This window comes from Thermobia domestica, chromosome 12 (assembly GCF_964235325.1).
Source record: "Thermobia domestica chromosome 12, izTheDome1.hap1.1, whole genome shotgun sequence".
Classification (NCBI taxonomy): Eukaryota; Metazoa; Arthropoda; class Insecta; order Zygentoma; family Lepismatidae; genus Thermobia; species Thermobia domestica.
In genome coordinates this window covers 164,857,711-164,875,580 of record NC_137465.1, presented here as the reverse complement: position 1 = coordinate 164,875,580, position 17,870 = coordinate 164,857,711, and the positions used below count along the sequence as shown (strand labels likewise).

The following is a 17,870-nucleotide window of genomic DNA, read 5'->3' as shown; positions in this document are numbered from 1 at the left end:
AAGATGGATCTCGCAGAAATAGTTTTACAAAGTAGAAACTGGCTCCAGCTGGCTAAGGACAGAGGTCAATGGAGAGCTTTTGTCAACGCGGCATTTAACCTTCGGGCTCCATAGGCCATCGAATTAGTTAGTTATGTATTTGAACATACACAATATGAATATTTCATACAAAAAGACACTTGGAAAAGACTTAACGGTGATTTTCTTGGAAAATTCAGTTTGAGAGGCATGAATTTTAAATTACAATTTCCACGAAACTAAACTTGCTGTTTCAGGTGTAAGAAAGCCATTTAAGTTGGTTACAACTTTGACAAAATATGTTTACAAGCGCCTACAAAAGTATATATTTCAGAGTGACGACAATTGACTAAAAATTTGCTTAACTATTTCTTTAGATTGGAATAAATCTACTGGGAATCCTGATGCGAATAAACGATTTGACTTGGTCTTGACTTTGTGAGTAGTAATTTTAGGAACAATCTAAGGAACATTTTGTGAGTGTAATTTTAGCAAAATCGAATTTGCATTGTCGAGTAGTTTGAAACTATATATATATCTTTAAAATATTTTTCCCGTGCGAAGAATGGGCATTCTGCTAGTTATACTACATAATATTTACCGTGTGGATACATAACGATAGCATTAAGATAGTAATCTTATATTTAGCGTAATATTGAGGAATTGTTTAAAATATAGCCTATAAATAGCTTATTAGCAATATTAGTACCTTAAACTGATCAGTATATTGGAATCTTTTGAAGCAGGTTTTCACATCATATAAAGAATAATAATTTGATACATTTAAATATTCTAATTTATTTATCTGATTATATTTAAATATAAATATTTCTTATTTATTATATACAAAAATAGTATTAAGATGGTTTTCCTGGAAAATAAATACAAAATTTCTGTAATTTACAATTTCTTTATATAGTCTGTACATTCACATATAGGTTAATATTGTCACCACAAGTTGATGAGAAGAATCTGTATTAAAATAGAGTTTCTGTTTTAGATTTTATATTTAATGTTACTGGAATTAGGATGTTTCAGGTACGTTTGTGAAGACCTGTATAATATCAGGCACATGTTCAAGAGACAGCAATACCTTGTTGCAGTGGCGTATACAGAGTGTCATCAAGGTAAGAGTCAAAACACTTAAATTCAGGTCGTTTCTAGACATACACGACATTTTCCTTATCTTAATATACAGTTAAATGTAGTTAAATTTATATCTTCTTCATAATATGTTGTAGAAAGGGGGATTTGAAACCTGGTAACACCCATTCGCGTACGCTACTGCCTTAGGGATCATAACAAAAAATAGAGTCTATTTTAAGATCGAGTTAAATTTAAAAAAAAATAACTGAGAACAATAAGTCTATTATAACACCATCAGAGATTAGTCAGTTTTTCTGGATTTCTCAGATTACATTATATACTGACTTACATGCATTTTTCTTTTCTTTCGACTAAAATCAAGTAATTTTCCAACTTACAACCAAGATTTTAAAAACAGTCAAAATCTTACCGATTCATAAAATAACTTATAGTAACCATTTTCTCTCATAAACCAATCCTGTCTCTCTTAAAATTTAAACTTAAGGAACTCTTGCGTTTTGTTTTTTTTATAACATGTTCATATCCCTATCTTTTTTCTTTAATATAATATCAAAATAAACTCATATAACCTTTCACAATTATTATCACTAATCCAAATTAATTTACTAGACATTGAAAAACCATATACTTTTTGTATTAGATGCATATACAACATATTTATCAAATGATTACTAATCCAGTTTTTTTCTGCAAAATTTTTGAAGAAATGTCGTTAAATCGTAATAAATTACTCTAAATATTTTTTTAAAAAAAATATAAATTAAACAAAACGTCTATTTTTTTCTTCATGTTTTTGTACGAAGATTCAACTCCCAAAGTCTTTTGAAGCTTTTCCCGAATACTCTGTCCATATTTTTTTCTATTTAATCTAAGGAAAACATAACACCGTTCCTAGTATATTTTAGTCTAATAAAAGAATCCAACTAGTAAATATTTATACAATGTTCACAATGTAAGTTTAACTAATTACGAGGCAAACACTAATAATCTTAATTATTTGTACTGTACAAAAATATTTACTATATATGCAATCACTCTGAAGTTCACAATACTTACATATTAATTAATATACGTAGTGTTAATGCATTTTCTTTTAAATGTTCAGCGTTCATGTTAGATTTGCACATTAGTCATATTTATGGGAACAAAAAATAGCTTTCAATACATTGTATCTGAAGTACGGTGGTTGTACGGTTCACCTCTGGTATGAGAGGTCCCTGGTTTAATTCTAGTCCACTCGAATTTGTGGTGAACAACATCGTTTGTGCGTGAGTTTTCTCGGAGTACTCCCGTTTTCTCCCACATTCTCATCCCACTGATTCTTTAATGATCATTCACTTTATGAATCATCCGTCCCCTTTAGCTTACAGAACGTAATTATAGGACACAAACTAAACGATTTCATTTTTTAAAAAAAATATCTAAAATTATGAACGAAAGAAGGGCACTGTAAACCTATATATAGGCCTATAAAAGAGCCTTTATTCCTTCGTACTGCATATTACAATGAACATATTTTCATAAATATACTTCATACTTTCATAGTTTAAAACCGAGTAAACACTGTTGCATAATGTTTCGCTAATGAAATAATGCCACGCAAATACAAGATATGCATATGTATAACATACATACAATAACCAGAAATAATGCAGTTTCTTATCAAGTTGCACTTAAGCAATTTAGAAAATCGACTTACGTGAAATTCAAGTTACGTATAAATTTGGGTAACGCTTACTTAAGTAAGTCAGGGGGTTATTGTACTAATTTTCAATGTGAAGAGTTCCTGAACAGAATATAGGAGCTTGTGAGACATTATTTTGCTAGAGATTCTCTCGTTTCCTTGGTTTATTTGTTTGTTCTAGTCTACAACCAGCCATAACTGAGATATACAGAAGAAATATTAAGTTAAGATTCATTTTACTTCATCTTAAATTTTGATTTAAAAAAACTTAAATCGAATTACAATGTCAAATTAAACCATAGCTTCTTGAAACCAATAACTATTACAAAACCTGACTAGTTTATAACTTCTGTCTCTATCACCAAATACCGTAGTGTTCCGCATAACTCAACCTTCTACTATGTCGCATAATTTACGATCTTTCTTTTTCTCAGATGTCGCCTTCAAAATCCATAAAGGTAAGGGAATCTGTGTACAGGTAACATAGGGACATGGACAGGTACTAAAGGCACCTTCTGATGGGTTCTTGTGTGTTTCTTGAGGTGGTCTTTTCTTCCGAATCTCTTCCCACAGAGCTGGCAAGGGAAGGGACGGAGGCCTGAATGAATACGTTTATGTCGTGTCAACTCTTCGTTTCTTGTAAAAGTCTTCCCACAAGTTGCATGGTCACATTTAAATGGACGTTCACCTGTAACAAATAAAAAACAAACAATTGATTTTTTTTACATCTTACTACATAGATAAATGTATATGAAATATAAAATACATTTACTATCATTTACTTTTTTTAGATTCAATCGCTAATAGAAAGCAAAACTTCATGAACCCAAAAGGAAAGTTTAATTTAATGCATACCTACTGTCAATTTCTGAGGCTATTTGTCATCAGTTGTGAACTTTTAATTGGTTTTGTCAAATAAACACGGTTATTGCCCAAAATTTGCAATAGTGAAGTAATAATAATGAATTTAGAATTAATTGGTAAAAAGTTGTATTTTACGACGGTAGTTTAGAATTTACATATGGGTCTAGAATTTACTGTAATAGCTTAAAATTTATAGTAACAGCTTAGTATTTACTAAAATAGCTTAAAATTTACAGTAAAAGGTTAGTATTTACTGCAATAGCTTAAAATTTCCAAGAAGAGTTTAGAATATTCTGTAATTGCTTATAATTTATAGTACGAGTTTAACATTTTCAGTAAGAGCTTGAAATTTATTATAATAGCTTTAAACGTTGCAGTAAGTGCTTGTAATTTACGTTGAACCCTTAGAATTAATAGTGAGATCTAGGGATTGAAGCAAAATTTTCCATAAATACATGCTTGACACTGAGCATTAACATACATGCATTGTATGAATAAATTATCTTAACCATAATTTTTGAACGGTGCACTCTTCAGGAAAAATATAGTATAACCTATCCTCCCAAAATACGTAATTTTGTCAATAGATTAGAAACAATATGTCCAATTTTAACAGTTTTCTTTAATTTAGGATAATTCTGTGTAGGCTAAGTTATCGGAACCCGAGACTATCATTTCATATAATGGCAAATATGGCTTCCCTAAGTTTTCATTTAGTCACATTTTTAGTTCTATTTAACAAAAAACAACAACTTGGATTTGATATTCTTTTTTTACGCAATTAATTGTATCATCACGCGTATCAATGTTTTAAACATACTTGTGATGCCACAATGAAATGGTTAAAATTGTATATTTTGGTAACGAACATTTGAACTTAAGGTTAAATATCAAATTTCTTTATCTATGAAATTGCATGAAAATCCTGTTCATTATTACTTAATTTACGGGAAGAGACGGATAAGATGTAATCCATACTCTACAATTTTATTGTATACTATTTTCTAAGTATCAAATGTACACTATTGAAGTCATTATTAAGGGTTAGAGGTAATTTGTCAGGTTCATTACTCTTTCTTTAAAATCTATCTAACTTTTAAAAAGTGAAATAGAAGAAAGATAACTACTGAACTGCAAATGTATGGTAGACAACTCCTCAATTCCTATAGTATTCCTTAAACTATCCCACTTGGAAAAGTTCTATAGTTTATACTGGTTAAATTACTATAAAGCCCTAGTATAGCATACATGTAAGTATACCATACACATAGTATAACATACATATATATAACACACACATATATAAAACACATCAGTAACCCACTCTTTCTGAATTCTTCAGAAGGAAATGTATTTTAGTATATTCAAAAATTAATAATTTATTAGCAATTTATTTGTAAAGCACAATTTAAATTATTAAATATATATATATATATATATATATATATATATATATATATATATATATATATATATATATATATATATATATATATATATATATATATATTAGAAATTAGAACGTTAGAACAACATATACATACAACAGTAAATTTCATTTCGAAGTATTGTGAGAAAAATGAAGTATGCTATAGGACAGATGTGGTCAACTTTTCCAAGTTTGAAGGCTGTTTTTCATCTCAGAAATTACTGACGATCTACTTATCTTAATATGGACCAGTAGTTTCCAATCATAATAAACCCAAGTCTGCAGCTTAAAAAAAAAAAGTAACTGTTTTCTTCTGTTTCTTCTTTCCACTCTTTTTCATTTCTCACTCAGTGTGTTACCTCAGAAAAAGTAACTTCTACAATCCAGAAATAAGATTTCCCGTAAATAACACATAAACAAACAAATAAATAAAATATTTCTTATAAAGGGTTGGGCTTGCCAACTTTTATTTATTTATTTATTTTTGTAAAAATAAGGGACACCTCGCTACGACCGTATGGCTATGATGAATGAATACAAAATGCTTAGGTTTAAAACATTTTATTACAAAAAAACAGCTATAAAATGATTACAGGTACAGAGGTTCTTATTTAAAGCTGTGGTTATTCTCACTTAAAACAATATAAAGTGAACAACGTGTTTTATACAGGTTGTTTTTAAAGAGGTTAATACATTGGAATTAAACACACTTTAGAGTCGATAATGCAAGAACAGACCACGCGGGTTACCTCTCACGACTTGCTGGTCAACGGGTTAGCCACCCCTATACCATAGTCCTATTGTAAGATTATTGATTAAATATTTTCATTTTTGAGGTATTAATATAATCGTAAAAACCGTCACTAAGAAATATTGCCGTTTTAATTTTCAGCACCCAATAAGCTACGATTATTACTTTCGAGAGACGATCAGAGAGAAGAAAACACGATGATCGTTTAAAATAAAATAAAATAAATAAAAATAAAGTAAGAATTTACTGGAAAATTAAAACTTAAAAAATGCGATATCCTAAAAAAAAAGATTCTAACGATTTAGCTAATATTTCATGAATTAATATATCTTTAAGAAAGCCATGATGTACTATAAGCTTTATTTTTCACAAAAATACATAATGCTAGTTTACTCTTAGGGATGAGTTCTTTAAGATTTTCCCCAAAACGATTCAGGCTATTTTGTCTATATGTGCTTCATAAATCTTATAATATTAACAACCTTATAATATATTATATTAATTATACTATAACGTTATAGTATATTAATTATAATATTTCATAAATCATTTTTTCTGGAAAAGAAAATCCTCAAGAAATTACTTACTCTTGGCGATCAAGTTTCTCGAACTATTTTTTCAGAAATGATTGGATCAGTTTTCTTCATATTTTATAAATAAATATTTGTTAATAATCCTATAATAAGGCCTAATTCGTAATTTAATTTAAGAAATGGGAGCATGAAAGTTTGGTGCTGTGACTCATACCTTTTACTTTTGAGTGTAGGAAAGAAATTTGAAAAGATTCCTGATAAAGTCATTGAAAGTGTAGGTTTGAAATGTATTCTCGATCAGTAACATACACAGAATGTCATCAAGTGTGTGTGTGTCTGATGTAAATCATGCCCCCAAGCTGAAATATGTTTCGAAAATTTGTATGCATATTTGAATATAGTAAATGTTTATTTTTCCATAATATATTGTTCAAGAGGAGGGGGTAAAAATCGGAAACTTCCCTTTGCGTACGCCACTGGTCTCGATAAGTTTAATGATATGACCTCAAGGTCTATCTATATACCGACAGATGAACGGGGCAGCAAAAAATCTCTTTTCGGCATGTACAACTAACGCTTTTTTTTTTTTTTTTTTTTGCATAGACACACGATTTTCGATTTCTATGGTGATTCAAATGAAGAATGGATAATGTATTATACGGCATTTATTGCAATATAAGTACATGTAAACCACATAGCTGTAATTTTCAACCAAAATTATTATTCAAAGAGAATTCAGGCACACTAGACTCTTTAATGTCTTTTGAGAGAAAAGTCAATTTTGTAAGGCTGCAAATGTAGCACTGGTCATAGATCTTAGAACCGAGTTTGAGAAAATCGCCCGAACAGAATAACTATTATTTCTGAAATTTTGTTCTAATCATGCCATGTGTTCTAGGGTTGATGAAAAATGTACTGAAATATGAACAAAGGTATTTTTTTTTTTGAAAAATTGTAAAAAAAATAAAATAAATAAATAAAAAACCTAACCAACTCAAGTAAACTATGTCTTATTGACTTTCCAAACTGAAATGACTTGTGGTGTGTTGGGTGGTTGTTAGGAAAATATTTAGTGATAAAATATAAATAAAATCTTCTATCCGTTTTTGAGAAAATGTTTGAAAATTTCCACTCGAATTATTCAGAAGAAATTACTTGCGCTATGTTGTAAGATTCTTAGTGAAATATTGATTTATGAAAAAAAAAAAAAAAAACGTTATATATTAGTTTTCGAGAGAAACGGAATTTTCTATTGTCACCCTTCAGCAAACTACGATTATAGTATGTTTTGGGATAAGCAAAATAATCAAAGCCTTGGGAATAATTTCATAGAAACCTTAACACTTCAAATTTGGCCTGGATATGTTGAACGGTATGGATTCTAGATTTATATATATACAATTGGATTAACGGACGAGGAAACGCCGATAACATCTAAAATCTAGAACTTCTGGTGCTGGGGAACTCTGGTTCAATACCAAGCCACAAGTCACATCATATACGTGGGTTTTCTCGGGATTTTCCTGTTTCCTCTCGCATTCTTTCCTCACCAATATTTACACAATAATTCACTTTTATAAATCATCCGTCTCCTGTAGCCTACAGGGCATAAGTGTGGAACGTAAATATAAAAGATTTCAGTTCATTTTTACTATTACTACTACTACTACTACTACTACTACTACTACTACTACTACTACTACTACTAATAATAATAATAATAATAATAATAATAATAATAATAATATAGTATTGAAGCAGATTACTTATTGAAATGAAATGAAATCTTTCAGTTTAATATCTCATAATTATACCCTTTAGCTAAAGGGTACAAATGATTAAGGCAAGTGAATGATAACGGAGGAATTAGTAGAATGAGAATGTGGTAGGAAACTGGAGTACCCCGAGAAAAACCCACTTACACGATGTTGTCTACCACAAACTTACTTGTCAGGAGAATCGAATCAGAGACTCCACAAGAATATGATAGTTTCGTCTTCTTTAGTCTTAAGGACATAGCCGTAGGACGTTAAAAGGAAATTTCATTTCATTTCAATTCACGAATATGATTAGTATTTTTCCTTAAGAAGAGGCTTATCAAATATAACTTTTAAATATATATCTACTTTTATTCCTCTAAAATTCTATAGTTTGTTTTGTAGATTATATTCATAAGAAGAATATGTGTCATTGTTAAAAGATATACTGTAAACAACAGTATCTAGGCAGATTTTACATGACAGCACATAAATAAAGAAATAAACAATATGTTCCAACCCGGTCGAAGTTCATGTGCTTCGGATTCCATGTTAAGTTGTAGACCCATGTCGCATATAGCCAAACTGCTAAAAGGGACGCTAAAGTTCAATACAATATAATACAATATGTTTCAGCAGAATAAAAAAGAACTCAATTATTTGTGTTACGCTATGAATGACAAATTTTATTTGTAGCGATAAAAGCTTTTTCGTTCAATTTTCTCGAAAATGATCAATGAAAATTTACAATGAAGCATCTAATTTTATTCAGTTTGATGTGACCTATGCATTAGTGTGTACATTATTTTTTTAGATAATGATATGAAGAACAAAAGTTAAAGTTTAACAGTAATAATTTTCAGCTATATCTTATTGGCCTACTGTATACTGTAGTCTTATCAATGACATAAGGGAAACCTTAATACGGGTATATTTCGGTATTAGTTTCATCTTAAAAATGGCGTGATTATTTCACAGAATCAATTTTTAGGTTTCCAGTAAATAATCGTTTTAGTCGATTTTATCGAAAACTACTGAGGATTTAAACACACTCACATCATTATGTTTAGCACAATAAGAGCTATCGATTGATATATGTCTAATTTTTGGACTTGAAAAATTTTTCACTAAAAGCTAATAATATTGTAGAACTTATAACTGAGTATATTGTTTGCTCGAATGATAAGTGAAGAAAATACAAAATTATTATTATTATTATTATTATTATTATTATTATTATTATTATTATTATTATTATTAATATTATTATCTTATATGTTATATAACAAGAATTTTAGGAATGATCAAAAAATGGATAAAAAGATTGCAATCTTGGCCAATAATTAGTTTTTGGATCAGGGGCTACCAAATTTTTGAACAGCCCCTAAATCGAGTTTTCGTATTTTTTACACAATAAGCACATCATACTGAGTTAAGTGATCGTTTGGGTTTGGCTACACTATATGTAGTTCTCGAGATATAAGGCCTACAAGAAAATTTTTGCCTGAAATATATTGGATCTTTTGATCCAAAAATAAATATATAAATTATATAGGCGTATGATAATTTTTAAAATAAAAATGATAATTATAATTATTTTCAAAGATATTGATTATAAAGGAAATGTCTACACTTAATTTAGTTCATTAGATATTATACAAAAGATTTATATGGTTAACATTTAATTCAAGAAAACTGCAAAATAATTTACTAATTAACTAATTTTTTTTCTATTTCTGTAAAAGTGTAAAAGCAATCCGTTAGCATTTCGAGTAATTAAATGTTAAACAAAAAATAAGTAGCATGCAAAACTGTTTTCCTAAAACATGATTCTCAAATCAATGCCTGAAATTTGAAAAATATTTCACATTAATGCGAGAAGTTTCGAAATCTCATAATAATCTCCTACAATAAAAATAATGAAAGCACGATGTTTAAAGTACATGGCACAATGTGTATAGTTTATCAGAAAGGTATTCTAAATTGGAGAGGGTTCTGTCTTCTCTCGTATTTCAGCACGAGAATTGTGTCCAGGGTGGCATTTCGGGGGTGGGACAGGGGGCAATTGCTCCTCTCCTGAGTTTGAGATGTATATACATTTTAAGAAATAGTATAATGTTATACTAATGAAAAAGATGAAACTCTATGAACATCGGAGAGTTATGCTCCTCTCCTCTCCCCGAAGGAAAAATCTGAAATGGCGCTACTGATTCTGTCTCGTCTCATGAGGAATCCTATGCATCAATATGAAGCATTTAGTAGACAATTAACATAATATACTGAACTCACAAAGCTTTTAAATTCTACAAATATTATTAGCATTTAACGAAAACAAAAATTTAAAAAAATGATATAAGCCAATCGATAGATCTGACTGGGCTGAACAAAATGTGTGTGTGAATATGAAAACTCATGCGTAGTTTTCGCTTTTTAAACCTAAACATACATGCTGTACGAACCATGCCAGTTATTGAGATGAAACTGATTCTAAATTACCGGTATATCCTCATTAAACTCTTCATTATAATACTAGCGAAAGACAGCAGTATATAGTATGGTTAATGAGATATAGGCTAAAATTTTTCATTAACTCTTTAATTTTGATTGATTTGATTTGATTTTAGCGTCCCTTTCAGCAGCGAGGCTATATGAGACGTGGACCTACAGCTTAACGTGGGATCCGAACCACATCAGCTCCCGCCAATAACTATTAAATTTTAATTTCTTTTTTAAAATTAAAATATTGCCCCAACATAAATCACATATCAGTTCGATAAAGAAGATATCATGCCTAAGGCGAAATTCCCATATGCAATTTTCGAGCAAATCGAAAACATACTATTTTTTATAGCGCTAAAAAGTATCTAGTTTATTGCCAGTATTGTTTATTTAGCTAAATGTTGTTTGTCCTTTTTTAACCCACCCATAATTATTCACGCACTTACTACTTGGAAGTTCTTTATACTGTTGCACTACTATGTAACAAATATATTACTAATAATTCTTATGTGATGAGTGTGAGCGTATCTGTTCCCATCGCTATTAATTTTGGCTTGAAGTAACGTTGTTGACTGCAAATTTCGGCATGTCCGTAAGTGACTTACGTGTCTCCATTAGAAATCGAACTAGATATCACGAAATCGATCCCAAAACCACGCATCAAACAATTTATTTAATTCTTTAATAAATCTGAAAATCAATAAATTCATATTTTGTTCTTTGAACTCAATTATAGTCTAAAACTTTGACGTGTATCAAGTATTTTATTATTATTATTATTATTATTATTATTATTATTTTATTGTTAGTAGCATTGTTGATAGTTTATTCTTAGTTATTCTAAATGCTATTTTAACTTTCGTAAGAGTCAATAGCAGAAGACCATAGAGTAATAACAAAAGTTTCTACTACTGATATTTCGTATGTGTTATTAAAAAAAAAAAAAAAAGTCAAAAAATGAGTATACAAATATCCATTAACATTATAGCACATGAAATACGAATAAGGCATATTTCAAGATGCATATATACAAGCACGAATCCAAGGGCGGCTATAGAGGCTATAGACCTCCCTTGACGACCAGGTACACTGAATAAAATGAACTTCAATCCTGTTTTACACTAGATAAAGCGGCAAACTATGATTTAGCCCCTCCCTTGATCATATCTTGGTTCCGCCACTGCATATATATATTATCACCCAGAATCTAAAACTAAACATTTCTTTATTATGTTCTTGACTTAAAGTAGCAATTGAATCAATGAATCAAATATTAAATAGTAACAAAAAGGCAACCGGAAGAACTATTGGGCTATTATTGCACATTTAGCACTCGTTCATTATTATATTATGTACATTCAATTTAATGATTTCGAAATATAATACTGAACTTACTGACAACGAAAAAGGAATTATATATATTCAGATAAGAGCTATATATTATCGTTATCATCTGAGCATTCGCTCAGTCATATTGAAGAAATTCCTTTAAAAAAAAACTCTGTCGTCATGGCCGGCCTCGCGATTCGAACCCGGGACCTCTCTCAAGACCATATGTCTACACCAATATTTACATGTTCAAATATAATATCACACTCTACATGTATGCTGCTGTCAATTAAAACTCATTATTGGTTATTCTGTTTTGTTAAAAGTAAATAGAAAAATGTCAAATTCTCAGAGGTAACTTCAAAAATATTTTTAAACTAACGATAAAATTTAAAAAAAAGCAAGTTGTTTAATAAACTCAGTACAGCAATTTGAAAAGAATTACATTAATTAGATGTATCTTTGAAAGAATAATTCACAAAATTAGTGAGAAAATAAACTGACCTGTATGAATCCTAATATGACCTTTGAGCTGTCCATTGTTGCTGAAGGCTACTTGGCAGTGAGGACATCGATATTTCTTCGGTCGCTGTTTCCTCGCCTTCATTCTGACGTAATCAGATGAGCACATCAACCCTAGAGATTCCAGTTCTACCCTGGTCAATTCGGAGAAACAGTCAGGTAGAGAGGCTGCGGAAGACATCGGCGCCATTACGTCTGACATCAATGGCACAGCAGGGTGAGGAATGGCGCCAGGCAGGCTAGAAGCTGGGAAAGCTGTCACAGAGGGTAACGTAGATGGGAAATGCGTCGAAAGCGCTGGGTGAGTAGTGTTAGAAATAGTCTGTTGTGGTAATATTGGTATTGACGCTTGTGGTACATTGTCTTGTGGTAAATTTGTTGTAGTACGTAAATCACAATTTGAATTTTGTCTTCTTGTTTTGCAGACTTTAGTTTCTTTTTTGTTTATCCCTGCTGTTACAGAGTTTATGGCACTACTTTTCTGTTGGTATGTCGAACTAATTTTAGTGTCTTTACTACTACGTTTATCACTCGCAGAAACATCTTCAAGATCACCAGCCCATGGCCGAAATATTTTACCGGTAGCTGTAGTTGAAGAAACTTTGTCTTCGGCGCTCATTAGCAGTGTCATGTTGTTGTGTGTTGTTGGTGGTAAGTTTAACCAAATATCAAAGAACCTACCAACCTACTACACTCAGAAATCTTGACTTCTCCAAACATGCACTTGAGAAGATCTACTTTTCTTCTTTGAAAGGACAGCCAAACTATACTATTCTTATGACCCTTGCTCTGTTTTGTATCTATGACTCTCCAGAAACCTCTTGTAGGGGAGGTTGCAAAACCCATAATGAGATACACGGGGGTGAGAAGGAGGAGGGAGAAGTGGTCTTTGTCAACAACCCTCACGAACCACTTCTGAAGGCTCAATACAAAATTGATAGTGCGATTCATACTATAAAGGGGAGCGTAAGGGGAGAGGTATACTGTCCTATGTGGAGGGGTTGTGCTTTTTCTTTGAAGGTTGGAGCAAGGCTTGTGGCTACTGCAAGGGAGGCCCTTGAGGGGCTGGGCAGAGGGTTGTTCGAATCATGCCCATTGGCTTCCACTCTCCCCCGTTGCTCCGTCGGCGGTAAGTTCACTAGAATGGTTCGGAGAGAGGAGGCTTTATTATTTTTCTTTGGGGTTCCCTCACTCATACATAAGGGTTTATATTCGGATCAGTCTCTTTACTCAATTCCACTTGACCTAACGGATAAGATTACATGGATTTGTCAAATATATGTTACCAGTTACGAGTATCAGTTTTAAAAGGAACTGGAAAACGATATCCTTAAATTGGTATGTAATTCCAAAATAAACAGATCTAATAAAATACTTATTAAGTAAATCAAACCTTAACGACGTAGTAAGAACTCTGCAACTGATGTATGTAATGTTCTGGTTGTTTTCCAATTTATTTGGTTTTATTCATGCAATTATTTGGAGTCAAGTTGAATATTTCTAGTAATTTTACGCAATGTGTTAGTTTATGGTACTAAGTTTAATTCCATTCGTTAAAACTGAGATGGAACCTACTTATTTCACTAAATCTGTATATTAAAAAATCTGCTCATTACCGATTTTGCTTTTTAGATATCAATAATGAAATCGGAAATTATAGAAAATTTTTACCACTTTCACATGTGTAGAAAACTTTTACCATGTAGAAAGATATAAAGAATGGAGATAGCATCTGTTCTGCGAACACTGAATCCATACCGAAAACAATTTATCACTTTCTATTACCATTTTTTGATCTATTAGGATGAATGTTGAAGTCTGAAATTGCAGTTAGATTTCAACATTTTCGGTCTCAGTAGAGTGATAATGGAGGGGTTGACGTCTGTTCTTGGAGCATTGAATTTACGTCTAGAATAGGCTTGGCTCTATGGTGATCAACATTGAAACACCATCTTTCTGTAAGTTCTGATTGATATACAGGAGTAGCAATGGAGAAGACACCTATGCTTGGGACGCTGAATCCACATTACGAATTCGTTTTTCCCATTTTTTTACTCTGATGCTTGGGGACGGGCGCATGATCATAGCCGGTCTATTAGAATTCCCATACTTCCAATGTTCCCATGCATAGCATTGTTTGGAAGTCTAATAAATGAAGGCTTTGCTTAAATTATAATTAACTAACAATAAGACCTAGTCTTGGCATTGTCCTTTTCTCATTATAATTCTGTTAGCACTATTAATATTGTCTCACTTAGGCCATCCATTTATCTTAATTGAATCATAAAAAAATAAGACAGCACTACCAAATAAAGGACACAAAACTTTACTCACTAAGTTTGAATATAGGTCTAGAGAGAGAGAGAGACAGACAGACTATTTTCGTAATCCACAATTCAATAAAGGAATCTTCCGAATAGTCATTTTAAATCGTGATTTCTATCTTGAACGCATCTATGACTTCTTTACTTAAAATAATGTAACTGAGAAGCATCTAACATCATACAACTAGTGTTGCACACAAGATGAGACAATGTTTTCCTAATAGAAACAAATACTTGTTTCGAGGCGAGACAATGCCGCTTTTCCAATAGAAACAAATACATGTTTCGAGACAAGACAATGTTTTTCCAATAAAAACAAATACACGTTTCGAGACGAGACAATGCTTTTCCAATAAAAACAAATACTTGTTTCGAGACGAGACAATGCTTTTCCAATAAAAACAAATACACGTTTCGAGACGAGACAATGCTTTTTCCAATAGAAACAAATACACGTTTCGAGACGAGACAATGCTTTTTCCAATAGAAACAAATACACGTTTCGAGATGAGACAATGCTTTTCCAATAGAAACAAATACTTGTTTCGAGACGAGACAATGCTTTTCCAATAGAAACAAATACATGTTTCGAGATGAGACAATGGTTTTCCAATAGAAACAAATACATGTTTCGAGACGAGACAATGCTCTTCCAATAAAAACAAATGCATGTTTCGAGACGAAACAATGCTTTTCCAATAGAAACAAATACTTGTTTCGAGATGAGACAATGCTGCTTTTCCAATAGAAACAAATACATGTTTTGAGACAAAACATAACTTTTACAACACATTTTGGAGACGAAACAGTTTCAAAGCTTGTCATATGAACATCTCTACATACAAAATGTAGAATGTGGCAGGAAAATAATTCTAATGAAATCAAATGGAATTTCTATTTTAACGTCTCACTCTTATGCACTTTAGGCTAAAGGAGACGAATGATTAATGAAGATCAATCACAATGAAAATGGTGGAATGAGAATGTGGAAGAAAACGGAAAAACCACGGATACAAAGTTGTCCACCATAAACTCGGTCCGGGAACGAATCAGGAACCTCTAGCACCAGAAAGTGAGTGCTCTACCAGCCACTGATCCACAGTGACCTCCCAAAAGTAATTCTAATTTATATTAATGTTTATAAGTTTGTGAAATTAGCCTATGCGAACAGATTATAATTTCTTCTATAGAAATCATGTCAGCTCAGATAATTTGATGGTTTTGAGCTTTAGGTAATTTGTATAGATATCCTTCGGTGGATATCTAGGAAATGGCGAATCATTATGATATAGAGAGACTAGATATCCAATTGTGAAAAAATGTTTCATGATTGAGACTAGATATCCATGTAGTAAAAGTGCCTTTGACGCGGGAAACCCGGGTTTGATTCCCGGAGTGAGATCATGTGGTTCAGATTCCACGTTAAGGTTCCACGTTCCATATAGTCTCTCTGCTGAAAGGAACAATAAAATAAAAATCGAAAATGAACCATGTTGTAAAAATTGTTAAATAATAGATTAGTGTGTTCTTCAATATGAGGAGCAAATAAAGAGATGTCAGAGGATAATCTCTGTTTATTTACAGAATTGTTATCTTAATATAACTTAGGAAGAAACTCTCATATTCACACAACTAACATTATCCTATCTACTGCACCAGCATTAGAATATGCTTTGGTGTCATCATATTTTTCACACATTGAGATAGTCCAATTCAGAAATAGTTGTGATTTCTTCTTAACGCATAAATCCAATCCGAAACATATTGCGATGCTATCTTCTTTTCTACACACTAAGGTAAATCCAACTCAAAACATGCTACTACGTCATCTTTTCCATACATTAAGGTAAGTCTTAGTCAGAACATGTTATTATGACATCACTTTTTTTTTCACACATTAATGGGTGAAAATCGTAATGATTTTTCCTTATGTGTAATCAGATAAAATATCGATCAAATCGAGATTGCTACAGAAAATCTACCAGGGGACTTTATTTCTTTGTTTTGTTTTTAAATCTAGCAATAGACATGAACGACCATATTTAAAGTAAAGACTCAGTGGATTCATCGAGTTTATATTACTTTCAAATTAAGGTAGATACAAATAACATAATACCTTTTTTTAAAAATATAGACTCTAGTAAACTTACTTATAAAACAATATTGTTAAAGATTAGGTTGATTACATCAAACAACACTGTCAAGGTTTTTGATATATTGATTCCTTAAATAAAATATTCTAATACAATAAAGTAACTTTTAATCAGATGTTTCATAATTCAAGAGACTCATTAGCTGTTTTGAGTGTATACTTGCATGGAGAAAATACATTAATATTACGAAACAGTAATAAAACATATATTGTAATTATGGTGAAGAATGAAGCTAGCAACCCTTTGCTTGTTTCGCCAGGTATGTGGTCTGACCTAGTTAAGTTTGGTAAATGGGTTCGAACCTTGCCTTCAGGCAAAAAACTGAAATAAGACTATCTTTAAAAGTTTTTTTTTTTTTAAAAAAAACTGTGGAAAATAAAACGGATACCCTTCAATAGACCAAAAAGATGGATGTTGTAAATAGTTCAAGCATCCTCCTTTTAAAGCTCTAAATACATGGTAAAATTAAAGAAAGGCTCTCATTAACCAAATACCGTATAATTCCCAGCACAAAAATCCTCATCAAAATTAATTGACAAGACGGCAATTAAGGTAACACAAGAACATTCAAACAAGCTGCTAGTTTTTTGTTGTGCTTCCCTTCTTTTAAAAGCTCATCTCTTCTAACGAGAAATACCGTACGAACTGACATTTTAAAACCTTATTATATTGAGGACGACGATCAAATTTGTCATTTGTTTGATGGATTGGTTTTTATAACAGGATTTTTAAAGTGCATAGAAGGGTTACTGTACATGGGAAAGATAGATTAGGGTTACAGGAAGTGAAAGAAAGGAAAATTGTTTTGAAAAGATGTTTTTTAAAAAAAAAACTTTTATACTCAATCAAAATTTGTCGTACTGGAAGAAAAAATACAAATCTTTTTGTTACTTTTTTTTT

The 17,870-nt window shown here is 31.2% G+C and overlaps 1 protein-coding gene across 1 annotated transcript; it reads right to left on the bottom strand.

Moving 5' to 3' along the window:
• Positions 1-1,991: 1,991 nt before the first annotated feature.
• LOC145666807 (uncharacterized) lies at positions 1,992-13,935 on the bottom strand. The gene is made up of 2 exons (XM_081734369.1): positions 12,476-13,935; positions 1,992-3,497 (listed from the first exon to the last, which is right to left on the bottom strand). Exons 1-2 carry the CDS (start codon positions 13,122-13,124, stop codon positions 3,253-3,255), a joined length of 894 nt encoding a protein of 297 aa, XP_081590495.1. The 5' UTR covers positions 13,125-13,935; the 3' UTR covers positions 1,992-3,252.
• Between the last annotated feature and the right edge of the window lie 3,935 nt (positions 13,936-17,870).

Bases quoted from the DNA above. Each gene is read 5' to 3' on its own strand.
- LOC145666807 (XM_081734369.1), bottom strand. From the start codon at position 13,124: ATGACACTGCTAATGAGCGCCGAAGACAAAGTTTCTTCAACTACAGCT. The intron at 3,498-12,475 runs GTCAGTTTATTT...TATTTGTTACAG, and splicing joins TCATATTAGGATTCATACAG to GTGAACGTCCATTTAAATGT.